General features: G+C 55.8%; 1 protein-coding gene across 2 annotated transcripts in view; it reads left to right on the forward strand.

Moving 5' to 3' along the window:
* Nucleotides 1-13,969, forward strand: part of JADE2 (jade family PHD finger 2) — a 59,158-nt gene that overhangs the window by 25,400 nt on the left and 19,789 nt on the right. For both annotated transcript variants that reach the window (XM_072044638.1, XM_038186316.2), the window contains exons 5-6: nucleotides 4,036-4,205; nucleotides 11,941-12,152. In XM_072044638.1, coding sequence (XP_071900739.1) covers nucleotides 4,036-4,205; nucleotides 11,941-12,152 — 382 coding nt within the window. The remainder of the gene's footprint in view (nucleotides 1-4,035; nucleotides 4,206-11,940; nucleotides 12,153-13,969) is intronic.

Raw genomic sequence — 13,969 nt, forward strand, 5'->3', positions numbered from 1 at the left:
TCCTGTGCCCGCAGCCCCTGTTTTGTACACGGGCACAATTTTGGGTTTGCAGCAGTGGTTGCCAATTCTTGAGGGGTTTTGGCTCCAGCAGCCAGGCAGGAAATCCTGCAAATCCTTATTTTTCTGGGCACAGCGGGGCCGGTTGAGAACAGGGTGCACATTCCGTGGTGGGTTGGGAACAACAGGTTTTGGGGACAGCGGCTCCTCCATGGGACTGGCCACCTCCAGGGCTTCAGCTCCATGCCCCAGGTTTCACTTTTACCCTCTGGTTTTGGGTTTCCTCCCATCCCATCACCTGTGGTGTCTGCAGCATCGTCTTCTGAGGGCACAGCCACCCGTGGGCACCGGCACCTGCCTCCTGGAGGTGCTGGGAGGCCGCTCTCCCAGCCGGTCCGTGCCATTTTCAAGTGGAAAGAGGGGCAAAAACCAGTCACGGGTACTCCGAGGATCCCAAAGCCCTGAGTGTGGTGGCAGCCCTCATCGCCACGAGCTGTTCACCCCTTGTGCCCCTCTCCCCAACACCAGCAGGCTCCTTCCCCAACCTCTCATGCCCCGCTCCGCCGTTCAGCAGTGCCAGCGCTTACAAAATCTGCGAGCTTAAGTCCATAAGAAGATTGGGCATCTGGCCTGAGGAGCCCGTGAGATGCTGTTTTAATAAACAGCGAAGGAAAATTGTCCCTTTAAATCGCAGAGCGCCTTTTGGAAGTTGGAGTGTGCCGCAGGAGAATTCCCCCGCGAGCAGAGCTGGCAGTAAGAGCGGTATCAGCATCCTCTGAAGGTTGCTGGCAGAATTATCTTTCCACTGACTTTCCTAAGCTGATTTATTTATGGCCACTGGACCAGACTAATTTAGACTGGAATGTAGGTAGCAAGAAGAGGACTGACTAAAGCCTTCGTTGTGATAAAACGGAGCGCTCCGAGAGCGAAACGCTGCTCGGGATTGTTTATTATTTCTATCTGGCATATTAAAAGGGAGAATGTAGAAAAAAAAAAGCATCCTCCCTTCAGCCAGCTGAAGCATTCAGTTTACAGAGATGATGAGCCATGGGAATTCGCCGAGTGTGTTTTATTACCGCATCATCTCCAGGGATGGATGCGGTCCCCGGGAGTGCTGGGGTCCTCTTACTCCTTTCCCTCGAGTGCCCTTGAGGCTCGCTTGCAGCCTCGTGGCCTCGGGCTTGTTGTGCTCTTCAGCCCGAACCCAATTTTCACCCCGCGTTGAAACAAGCTCCGGATTGATGCCGATCCTTCTGAAACACCGTGCCTCTGGCTGGCTGAATGGGGGTGACCCTTGGACACCAGCTCTGGCCGGACGAGAAGAGGCTTCTCCTGCAGCTGCGTCCCCGTGGGGGTGCTGTGCGGGGTCTGCAAGGGTCCCACTCTCATCTCTGCCATCTCACCTCGCTCAAGGGGGCTTTTTGGCCAGGTACACCCCCAGGCCCAGCGCAGAGCTGTCCGCTCGGGGTGTTTGAAAGCTGCAGTCAGCTCTGCGGCCGTGCTCCTCGCTCCTCCAGCATTTTCGTTTCCTGCTTCAGCATGGTGTGTCCTCTGCCCACCTTCCCGCTTTGGAGCGCGTGGAGCATTCCTGGGGCCTGCTATGAGTCACCCCGGCCTCGTGATGCTTCCCGTTCCCAGCCAGGGGTCACGCTCGGTGCTTTCTCTTCTCTCGACACCCCCTGCGCACCGCCGAGCCTCTCTGAGCCTCAGGATCCTGCCTTGTCGGGGTGTTTCCTGCCACATCTTGCTACACGAAGCCGTTTCTCTGTGCCACCACTCTCTCATTTAGGGTGAGAGGTGGCTTGGGGCACCTTGGGGCACACTCTTGCCTGGTAGCCTCTTTGAACTGAGCCCGGAGATGAAAAGCCAAAGCAGCAAAATTCTGTAAGAACTGGAAAAATCCCCCAGAGATGCCCAAAGTTCCCTTTGCGCTGTGGAAATCTCTGTGGGGCTGGCCCCAAGGGTGGCTGTAAGGCCAGTGCCTGGTGTGCCCAGGGCCTGGTGCTTTGCAAAACCGACCTGGAGCTGGCTCACGGAGGGAGGGTTTCAGTTCTGCTGGCACCAAGGGCCCCAGAGTATTTTCGGGGGCTGGGAGCTCCTTGGAGGAGAGTCCTGAAGCTCGATAGCAGCACGCCTGGTTTCAGTGTTATTACTGCTGTCTGCATTAAATACAGGCTTTCCCGAATCCCCAAGCCCTGTCCTAGATTTCAGTCGGCTCATTTTAAAATCTGGGGACTCAGAGATGTGTTTTCCCGGCCTTATTTTCAGATCCTGAGCTGAGGTTTGGAGATGTCCCCGGGGCCTTGAGGCACATCTTTATTTCCAATTTGCTGGTGGGGAATGTAAAGCAAAAGAGGCTGATTGCTTTGCCGAGGGTCAGGCAGCAAGCAGCCAGAAAAGCTCCATGACCCCAGCCCCAAAGGCTGTGCGGGTGCTGGAGGAGGGCCGGACCCTCAGGCTTTGCCCAGCCTGTTTTCCAGGCACAGAAGCCACCAGGAAGGGACGAGGTGGAGCAGCACGTTGCTCTGCTCCTGTTTTCCTGCGTGTTCCTCTGCAACATTTTCCTGTGTCCCCACGTGTGCTGTTGCAGCACCCCAAGCCATCACTCTGGCTGTCGGGGGATGCTCTCCTTGCCAGGCATCCTGGTTGTGTCCCAGCCAGTCAGCGGTAGTGGGAAAACTGTTGTGGGGAAAGGGAAGTTACTCATAATTGAAATAATTCGGAAGGATGACGGATGGAGAAGGGGGATGACCCTTCAGGGGGATTTTTATTATGGTTCGCCAAGTGGCGGTCCCACAGCCTCGTCGTTCAGGTGCTGTTGTGGTGTGTGAGCAGGGACAGGCTCTCCGTGTGGCTCCCGGTGGTGAAACCAGGCTGGAAACATCCTGCCTGGCCACGGCTCCTTGCACCATCGCGGGCAGGGGGCTGGAAGCAGATCCTGGTGTCGGAGGGGCCGGGCACGGTGCCTCGCTGGGCTGGGGAGCTCGTGGGAGAGCGGCTGCTGCCAGCGGGCAGGTGGTGATGTGTGCGAGGCGGGATGGCAGAAAGGAGCCATGCGAAGTGTACAAATGGCTTAATTTCTCCCGGCGTGAAGGGAAAGGCCTGAAAAGCCGGCGAGTTCCCGCAGAGAGCCCGGCACAAAGCCTCCCGGCCGCTGCTTCCCGGGGGCGCCTTTGATCCGCGGGGCTGTGCCGAGCGCGGGGGAGCAGGAACCGAGTGCAGGGGAGCAGGAACCCGCTTGCTCCCAGTGAAAGGCATCCGAAAAGAACGAGCCACGGCCTCACAGCCTGCCTGTTGTGTTTCGGCAGTGATTAGTGGTAGGGGACCAATTTGGGGAGAGGAATAGGCTGAGGCAGGCGGAGGCACGGGCCAACGGAACAACCCCTGGATTCCCAGACTAGTGAAAACAAATCCACCTGCATCGTGTGCTCAGATGCTCGTTTAAGCCTCCGCAGAGGCACTTTGGGGCAGCTTCCCCCCATCAGCACTCCTTGAGGTGCTGGGGGCCGTGCCGACCTCGTGGCCATCGCGGTGCTGCGCAGCTGGAGCAGACAGAAAACTCCTAGCCCATGGGAACCCACAGGCATTTATCAAAGTCAGGAGTGGATATTTGTCTGCTTTTACATGTTTTTTGTCTTGGACAGCATCAGAACTGTTCCCGAAAAGCTGAGCCCGAGCCGTTTGTTTTGGTGCCGTGTCCTGTTTACCCTGGCACGCAGCGAGCCCTCCCCTTCTCGTGCACAGCAGCTGCACAGCCCCGCTACCAGCGCCGAGAAATATTTTCCCTCTGGGGGAAGCAGCCCCTGACCCCTCACACACCCCAGAGGTCCCCTCCTCTTCTCTAAGACCCAGCAGTGGACGCTCTGCAGGCTGCTGGTTCCCTTCCCATTTTCAGCAGCTCCTCGCCTCCCCCCTGCCTCGATCGGCGCTCGCATTGCCCGAGTCAGGCTGTCAGTGCCGTGGCAAGAAACAGGCCCCCAGGCTTTTGGGAGGCTTTTGGGAGCTGTGGCTCTTTCTCAACCTCTCCTTTCCTTCCAGGATCATTCCCCAGCTGGAGAACTCGCCTTCGCCGGTTTCGCCGAGCAGCCTGCCCGGCTCGGAGATTTCGGAAGCCACGAGGACGTACTTGCAGGGAGTGAGCCGCTACGACCTGGACGAGCTCGATGCCTGCTGGTTGGAGCTGGTTAACATGGAGCTCAAGGAGATGGGTAAGCACCACGGCCATTTCTCCTCCTGCCTGGGCTGCCTGCAGAGCGGGCACGAGGACTTTTAAGTGATCGTGTGGCAGAAAAGGCCTTGAGGAAGCAACCTCTGTTCAGCTCTCCAGAAGAGGTTACGCGGATTGCACAGGGTCTTGAGCACGTTGAATTGCCTCTTGCTCGCCTCGGGGCTTTGGGACGTGGTGAGAAGAGCAGAGAAAAGCAGATGGTGGTGGAGCAGAGCAGCATGCAGGTGGCACAGGGTCCTGCAGATCCAGGGCACTCACAGCTGGGCTGTTGGTGACCGTGGTCACCTGCGTGCTCCCTGCAGGACGGAGCTGTTTGCTCAGGGTGGGCACCACGACCCCGACTCGTCCCCCCTGGGCTGGCCAGATCTGCAACTGGACAGGGGGAACCAGAGAAGAGAGGTTTCCCACTCCAAACCTCAGATTCTCTTAAGTGCTGCTCCTGGGTTTTCTCTCCCTTCCCGGCTGTCTTTAAATACCACAGCATAATGTTGCCAGCTCTTATACGACCGCACATTTTTAAATCCATTAGTGCTGGGTGCAGGTAACCGGGCTGGGAATTTGGCCCCCGGCGCTTTGCTTAGCATGGTCTGTTGGGCAGATAGCTTGGCACAGGCATTTGGGCGTGCAGTGCTGCCAGACCGTGGAGGGATTTTCCAGTCCTTGGTAGGGGAGGGCTGCTGCCGTGGGGTTGCTGCTGCACAGGTACGAGTGACAGAGCGATAAAACATTCGCATTTTGAGCGCAGTGAAAGCTGAAACGTGCCTGCACGGAGCCTTGCTCCCGGCTGCAAAGGTCTTCGAGGGTGGCACAGAGCACGTCAGCGAGTGCTGGAGCAGACAGGATCGTGCACTGCTGGAGGGGATGGAGCTCGGGGTTGCGGAGATGAAATCCTCACTTCTAGCCACTTCCCCCTTGCACGAACTTCATACGTCTCCAGAAAGGCAAGCGGGCAGAGATTTGGCTCCTCCGGCTCCGGCGGGTTAAATTTGGCTCGCTTTATTATTTCTTCAAAGTATTCACTTACAGACGCAGGGCCTTAAATGGTTTTCAGATGGGGAGCCTCCGCGCTGATTGATCGCTCGAAGGCTGAGCCGAGCCCGGTGCCGCCGCATGGGGGGGAAGCAGGCGGCGATGCTCGTGGGGCCAGATGTGTGCCGGCCGCATCCTTCCCCTGCTCGCAGGTACCGAGCCGTGGCACCAAGAGGCTCTTGGCTCTGCCAGCAGCAGTGCTGGATTTAGGGTGGATTTATGGGGGAAGCCTGAGCACCATCCCAGCCGCCGGTGCCCAGCTCGGTGCAGGGCGGCACCGTGTGCCTGGGGGCGTGGAGCAGCCACCGATGCCCTCTGTGATTTTGAGCAAGATGCATTTTAGTTCCTGCAGCTCCCTGCCATTTATCAGGCTGTAAGCTTTCCTTTGGGGGGGGGGTGTACAGCACCGGGCTGGATGGGACCACGGTGTCCGATGAAGCCCCCGAGTCCTCTGTAATAACCCACTGCAGATGCCAAGAACAAACCCCGGGGGACTGCAGCAAGGAGGCTCGCTGTCCATCAGCAGATTCTCCAGTCCATTTCTGTTGCTGAAAGAGCGCTGTAATTGCTGTCTGAGCCTTAAATATGCTGGCAGCTTGGGAAAACTGTTTGCTGTGTGAAATCCACTGCGAACGCCGCAGCCCGCAGCAGCAAATGAGCTCTCCTTGTCCCCTGGTGTCCCCACCTCTCCACCAGGGCTGGCTCCGGAGCACTTTCTGCAGGTTTTCACCTGTTTCACACAGGTTTTGGTGGGTTTTGATTTTTTTTATTTTTTTTTTTGCCCAGGCGACACGTTTTTCTGTCAATATAGCTGCTGGGTTTTGGCGTGCGTAGAGGAGAGGTGTTGGAGGTGGGTCTGCCGGGGCTCTGTACTGAGCTCCCTCGGTCAGAACAGCAAATCCATCACTGCTCACCTCCTGGGCCTTGCTGGGCTGGAGCCTCAGCCTCCTCGGCATCATGCAGGGACGGATCTGTGCTTCTGGTCCACAACAGGGTTGGGACGTGGGGCTTGTGCCCTTCAGCACCTAATCCAGAAGCCCGAGCGCACACAGGTTGGCCTGGAGGTGCTCCATAAATAGCGCTTTCTCCCGGAAGCCCTCGCCGTTAACGACACGCTGAGATTTCCAAACGAGCTCTGCTAATCTCCGAGATCATTAACGTGACTTAACTGGAGAACGGCTGCCTGGCCTCCTGGAGCAGTCCGAAGTTATCTCCCGGCGTGGAGCAGGAGTTTACATTCCTCCTGGGCGTTGGGCTGAGCCGCTGTCATTGGGCAGTGCCTGGGCACAGTGTGTCATCCCCCAAATATTCGGTGACAGGGAAGGAGCGTGATCTCTGACTGGCTCTGGAGGGGCGGTGGGGAGGGAGGAGAGCTGGAAAACACCTATTAGCTCACCCCGAGCCGTGCTGCTCCGCGTAGCTCCTAGCACACAGCACATGCCTTTTCCAGTCCTTTTTAGGTCACCCCCGAGACGGAATTTTATCACCGGGATCAGATAAAGCTCCAGATAGCTCTGGTGATCCGCAGCCTGCTGCTGCTCCCTGGGTGAGGTGGGCAGCCTCTCCCGTTCCCAAAAGCAGGAGCTGCTCCGTGTGAAGCTTGCAGTGGCTTTCACCCTGCCCGCTGCTGTGTTGCAGTAGCTGGGGGCTGTGCCTGGGAGAAAGGCACTGCTGGAAGGGTTTCTGCGTGCTGGAGATGAAATCAATGTTTAAGCAAGCCTAAATGTTTTATCTGTTGCTGCTGCGATAGGAGACGGTGAAAGGAGTGGGTCTTGAAGTTGTCTGAGTGAAACCCCGGAGCAGATTTATGCACATGTCACCCCTGGCAGTGCAGAGAGAAGCCGTGCCATTAAGTCTTCATTTTTTTTAAATTAAGATTTTATGCTGCATTCAGCGATCTCCACTAAACCCAAAGCTATTGGAAGAGTGGGGTTAGACAGACATCAAAGGCCTGGGCTGAACGATCCCTTTGCAGTGATCGGCACTTCATAAAAACACACGGAAAATCCTAAAGAAATTGCTAAAAACGGTGCCGGAATCAATTTTGCTGAAGGCAGAATACGAGCTTCTCAGTCTTCCCTTGACTTAATCCATATGGTGTATGCTGCTCACATATGCCCACCACAGTTTCTATCTTGGGAGCTGGAGGTGTTCCTGTTATTTTATGGCAGGAACATGCAAAGGTCACATTTATTGCTTTTGAAGCTCCGGGGGGAATTCATCACCGCATACTTGAGATCTGTCTGTGTGCTAATTAGATCATACCTCCCTCGGCGGAGGTGAGCTTGGTCAAGTAGGCACGGAAGAAACCCGAGGCAGTGCAGGAACCCCGGGGAAGCCGCCGCTCCTCCGAGCAGAGCCAGATATATGGGCTGGGGAGCCAGGAGGCCAGAGGCTGCCCCAAACCAACACATCGCTCCCGATGGTGTTCAGGGTGCACCAGAGGCACCTCTCTGAGGTAAAGCAGTGCCCGGGGGGTGGATTTGGGGCTGTTCTCAGCCACCCCGGTGGTGTCAGGGACAAGGATTCGCCTGGCTGCTGCTGTCCTTGGGCGCTCCTGGGGGGACCATTTGGGGTAAGACAACCAAATTGTAACCCAGGCTCACACAACGATCCAGATATGATAATAGCCCTGGCCTTTACGTTATCTTAAAGCAAGGAAAACCAGAAATATTTTCAGGTAGCGGCTCCACAGGCCATGGGGCAGAGGTGAAACACCCCCAAGCCTCTGGAAAGAAACCTGACGTTATTTAACTCCTGCTCGAAGCAAAGCAGCGCTGAGGGGTGGAGGAGCAGGGCTGGAGATCAGCAGCAGCACGGCGAGCTCCAGGCGTGTTGCTGCCACCTTTTCCAGCCCTGCCAGCCTCCCTCAGCCCCTGGCAGCGATTGCAGCAGCTCCCAGAGCTCCTGCGGGTTCGCTGCTGGCTGCAGCGAGGAGGCTTTCAGCAGGAGCGCTCCAGGACGGCGCTGTCAGCGCGGAGCATCACTGGAGGGAGACGGCAGATCAGAAAGTGGCTTCTAAAACATTTTGTCATCATCTGAAATTCGAGAAATAATTGATGGCGGTGGGTGGCACAAAGGGTGATAATTGGTTCCTGTAAATCTCAGTGCATTAGCAGGCTGGGTTTGTAACAGAATCGCTGCAAGTTTCACTGCCTGTGTTCAGCTCCTGCAGGCTGTATGCCGCTGTTGGGTTCACTGGTCCCAATTTCTGGTAAGGCTCCGTTTATAAATAACGCTGATAAAAGATGAACGTGGTTGCCACATCTCCCTGACGTGCCGTGGGCAGGGGCTGCAGGCTCAGGACAGCAAGGCGCTGGCTGTCCCTGGGTGAGCAGGACCTGGCAGCCTTTTGCTCTCAGTTTTTCAAAGAGACGGACCAACATCACCTCACAAGTGCTTTTTTCCCCTTCATTTTTCTTTAAAAAGGAATGGTAATTTTGCTCCTGTACTTTTTTTTTTTTTTTTTTCCCCAGAAAAATAGACTCCGAGGTTTATAGCTTGTGAATCAACTAATGGCCCAGCCTGCAGCCCTGATGATTGTTTGTTCATGAGCTGTTTTATCTCCAGGTATACTCCACAGGCTAAAAGGATTTATTGTTTCAGTAAATTGATTTCAGTGGAGTGCAGTTTAGTCAGAAATAGGTCTCTGTTTTGTGAAAGGTGGCTCTCCAGCTATTTTTTCTCCCTGCACTGAGTAGGCTCAAACCGGGATAAAGAGTAGCTGAGAATTCATTTAGCGGGAGAATATTGCTCCTTCATGCCACATAAATTACAGTGCTGCAGGAATAATTACACCGGAGGACGGCGTCGTGTGCAGGAGTGTGCCTGGGGATGCTCGGCTGGGCCGGGCTGTGCCCTGCTCGGGGGTGAGGGAGGGAGCCCAGGGAGGCTCCTCTGGGTGCTGGGCCACCCCGTGGGCTTTGGGGAGGTGGTCCCGGGGTGGTTGGTGTCCTCCTGGGGCTGATGCTGATCCCCAGGGACCTAGGAGGCAGCAGGAGCCAGGAGGGAGCATCGCTTGCTGGGGGAGAGGATGAAAAGAGGCTCATCCCCGAGGTTTGGAAGGGGATAACGAGCCAATTCCCACTTCTGGGCCTCATAGCCAATAGCCTGAGAGCCCCAGCTTCATAAATACCTTCCAAGAGCTTTGTCTTCCTCTGTCACGCCGGGTGCCACCTCTGTTGGGTGCGTTTCAGCAGCCTGGTGTGTCCCCTGCCACCCGCACTGAACCCCTATGGGCTGGGAGACCTGTGGGTTCGGTGAGCTTCATGGCCACGTCCTCACATAATAGTTGTTCCTATGAAACGTGGCCTGTGGTGGGCACAGAGGGGCTCTGCAGGGATCCACACGGAAACCAGTCACGGTTACTGGGTCAGTGTTGGTGGCAGGAGGGCCTGGGAGGCTCCTGGAAGGGGCGCTGGGACGCGGAGCCTTCTGTTGTGCTGGTGCTGGGAGCATGGCTCCACGTCATGATCATAGCAGTAAGAGATGAAATCCTCACCTCCAGCCACGTCCCTCCTGATCAGAAACTGTGAGAAATCAGCAGTGACATTGCCCTTCTTCTGTGGAAGCCCCAAAAAGCTTCGTTTTCTCCCCCACCTTTTATACAAGACCCTGCCATACCTTAGCCAAGTGCAGACGCCTTTCTCTTGCTCAGCCCTTCACGTCCACAGCCCTGGGTTTGGTCTCAAGGACACGGTTGTGACCTGGGGCTTGTTCCTTGGTCTTCTTCAGCTGGAGTTATCGGTGTTGCCAAGGTCTGAGTCTGGGTCTTTGCCCGTCGCTCCCAGGGCAGGTAACGGTGGCACAGCTGGGTACAGCACGGGCGATGTTTTGGTGGAGTGTTTCTTGTTTTTGCCATTTGGCCGGCCACAATCAATACGGACAGTGTTTTCTCAGCCAAAAAAATGACAATTTTATGAATGGAGTTTAATAGCGGTAACTTTATATGATGCAGAAAGAGATAAATGGAGCTCGGATGGAAAAAGAACTTCACCCTCAGGCCCCATTGTTCAGTGTTTCATAAGCGATTAATCGCTTCATCCCCATCAAGTGCAATTGTCAATTCAATAAGCTCCGAGGTACCCTGAATGGCGCTTGGCAAACGAATTCCTAATGTAATTACATCTAAACGGAGTGTGAGAGCGTGTGAGCGGGAGGAGGCAGGGATCTATCCTCCTCCGTGTAGCGGCGGGGCGAACGTTGCCCTGCGTCCGACGTGCCTGAAGGTGGCTTCTCTGCACCTGATGCGGGATGGGGGCCGTGCAGGAGGCAGGTTGGTGTCTGTGGGGTTTGTGCTTTCCACCAGAGCCTGAAATATTGGAAGGAACGGGATGGGAAATCGTAGATTTGATGGGATTTGAACAGGGTTTGAAACGCTGGCTGAGCGTGCAGCTCCATGCTCCTCTCCAGCTCCTCCAGGAGCCCAGGGCACCGTGTGCGGGTCGGGGGCTCCGCAGGGCTCCACGCTCACTGCTGGGCCTCGTGGCTCCCAAAACAGGCCCGGCCGGGCCGCTCGGCGTGTTGCAGCACGGCAGCCCCGGCGCTTGAAAGGGCTGCGATAGGGAGCAGCGCTGCCTGCCCGAGATGGGATCTCAGCCCCGACACAGACACGTGAAATGCCAGGCTAGATGTCTGCACAGACTTGTCAAGCCAAGGGAAACCCTGCCAAGGCGAAACATCGGGGAAGATCTGAAAGAGGCAGACAATGGTGTGCTTGCTTGCCGCTCTCGCCTGCGGGTCTCTTTCCCCCTTGACAGAGATTTTTTGGCGGGTTGGTGGCCGGCAGGGAAAGGAGCAGCTCCGTGGCCTCATCCCACAGGGGAGCTTGCCCCAGGACACAACCCTCACACTGTGGCTCTGCCTGAGCCCAACGAGGCGAGTGGCTCCTCCAACACTCCCTTAATACCTGCTGGCACCACTACATCCTCAAGCCTTGCTTTCCTGCTCTGTAACCAAGACATTGCCTCCTGTAGCCTTACAAGAGGACGGGTAGCAGGTCACAGGACAGCGATGTGTGGCGGTGGCACAGTGTGACCCTGCTGGACGCTGTGCTGGCGTTGTGCTGGGTACAGGATGCCACAAACCCTGCCGAGGGAGTCCTTGCTGCCTGGGGGGGCCTGGAGCACCCTGCCCTTGTTATAAATATGCACAAAGTGTGAGGGCTGCACGGCTTTCACTTGTTTCCACTAAAGGTCCCGGTACGGGGGCAATAAAACACAGCACAGCAGCTCTGAGCCCCTGCCCTGGATCTGACCTGGTGCCGCCAGATCCAGGCGGTGAAAAACCTCTTGTTTGTCCTCAGCTCCAGCCTTTGGCTTCGGTTTTACAGTTCCATTCAATTGGCCTTGTAAGGGTCAATTTTCACAGTCTTCACAATTAAAGCATTGACTTGGCGTTACCAGAGCTTGTCTGAGCCCTCGCTGCGGAAAGCATCTCTGCAAAACTTGTCTCCTCGAACATTTAAGCTGTCAGACCTAATTATCCGCATTGGTTCAGCTGAATGGCTTTCGTTCCTCTCAGCCAGCAGCGATATTTCGTTACTGTCTATGAAACATAAACTGTAGCCCGCGTTAGGAGCGGACCTTTTCCGAATCGCAGATCTTATCGCTGCCGTGGATTGGGAGCTTTGGTTCGAGCTGAAGGCTCCGATGCATCCCCGTCCTTCTCTGCCTTGTGCCTTGCAGAAAAGCCCGAGCTGGACGAGATCACCCTGGAGAGAGTGCTGGAGGAGCTGGAGACCATGTGCTACGAGAACATGAACATCGCCATCGAGACGGAGGAGGGGCTGGGCATCGAGTACGACGAGGACGTGGTGTGCGACGTGTGCCGCTCGCCGGAGGGGGAGGACGGCAACGAGATGGTGTTCTGCGACAAGTGCAACGTCTGCGTGCACCAGGTGAGCAGCACGCTGAGAAACACCTCCTGGGGCTCCCCGCGAGCTCGGCGTGCCCCCTGCTCCTTATCCCCTCATCCCTGTGATTTCTTTACGCCTCCCCTTCCATCCGTGCGCTTTTTTTTTCCCTGCCTGCACCAAGCTGCGCCCGTGGGCTCCTCAGCACCCAGGGGTGAGCAGCACGGGCGCAGAGCCACGCTGGCTCTCCTCCACAGCACTGACTGCAGCATGATGTCAGGCAGGAGGACCTTCCAGCTCCACATCACAGGGCTCCTGTCCCAGCCTCCCTGCCGTGTGAGCGCAGGGTTTCATTTCACTTCGCTGCCTGGAGGAAAATATTTTATTTTTAGAACTGAGCGTAAACGCTTCGAGCTGGAGGGAATGGGGAAGAGCAGCAGTAGGGAGCAGTGTCTGTGGGCTCCGTGTGCACTGCGAGAGGGGAAGCATTCACCGGGAGGAGCTGGGCAGGCAGTGCACAGCATCCCTGCCTGTGGGGTCCCGTGGAGAGATTTTGCTGGGTGTGCTCCCGTGGGGAGCGCAGGAACAGGGCCCTCGGGTGCCAGCATCAGCCCCAGGGCTTGGGGAGCCCGGAGCAGAGCTCCTCTTCCATCTCCTCTCTGTGAAAAGTCTTTGTTTTTTTTTGTAGTTTTTTTTTTTTTTCTTTCCTTTTTTTCCTCTATTTGCTCATCCTTTGGGCAGCTTTTCCATCAGCATTTCCTGGAGGTGGGAGAGCGCTGGAGATATGTATAGTTGGGAGAGGTGGGTGTTTTGAATGGTTTCCATCAGTGAATCAGATTCCACAAAATACCAGGGCGATTTGGGGATGGTTTTTGGGGGGGTTGGGGTGTTTGTTTCTAGATTTAACAGCTGCTGAAAGAAACGGGAGATTTTCCCCTGGGTTTGGGCAGCACGGTCAGGTCCAAAGCCCACTGTCTGCCCGTAAGCTGTCAGGGATCCCATCTCTTTACTCTCAAAGCCACAAATTCAGAGCCTCAGATGAGAAGGGCTGCGCTCAGACACACGTGCTGGGGTTACGGTGCTGGAAGGGATCGCCGCGATCATCTCATCTGCATAACACCAGCCCTGAGACTTGCAATTAATTAATTCCGGCGAAGCGCATCTTGTAGAAAACACGGGCAACCTTCATTTAAAAATTTTCAGGGAGGAGGAATCCTCCCCCCCCGCCGCTAAATTGCTCTGGTTCATTGCTCTCAGGGTGGAAATGTCGCACTTGTGTCGAGCGTGGAAGTGATCCAGCTCCAGCCCGGCCCCGCAGCCCTCCCCAAATTCCCCTTCCCTGGCGTGGGGCCACAGCTGTGCCCTCCCCGCGACAGGTCCCGACCCGACAGCTCTGCTCTGCATCCTCCCCGGCCTTTGGGCATCCCACCCAGTGTAAAAAAATAATAAATAAATATTATTTATTTGAATGGGTTAAATAACAGAGAGCATGGGTAAATAACAGAGCCAAGACTCTGCTAGGGATACATACCTGGGGATAGTTCCTGCTGGCCCTTGTGTTTTGGGATCTGTCTGCTGTGTTATTCTCCTAGGAATACTTAGCAGGCTGGTTTTGGCTGGTACCAGGTCAGGTGTTTTGTAGAAATCTGTTGCAGGGAGGATTTACCTGTCCGATTGGAGGTGCTGTGAATCACACAGTTAAGCCTCTGTCAACCGTGTAGACCTGCAGCAATCGTAGTACCTCCTTTAATTCTTGATTTTCCCAGTAATCTGTTCACAAAGGGACTTTTCCCCTTGGAAATCACTGCTTTTGGAGTCCATTTATGTTCGGGGAAAGCTAAAATCATGTTATGAAGTCTTTT

The sequence above is a fragment of the Anas platyrhynchos genome, chromosome 14 (assembly GCF_047663525.1).
Source record: "Anas platyrhynchos isolate ZD024472 breed Pekin duck chromosome 14, IASCAAS_PekinDuck_T2T, whole genome shotgun sequence".
Classification (NCBI taxonomy): domain Eukaryota; kingdom Metazoa; phylum Chordata; class Aves; order Anseriformes; family Anatidae; genus Anas; species Anas platyrhynchos.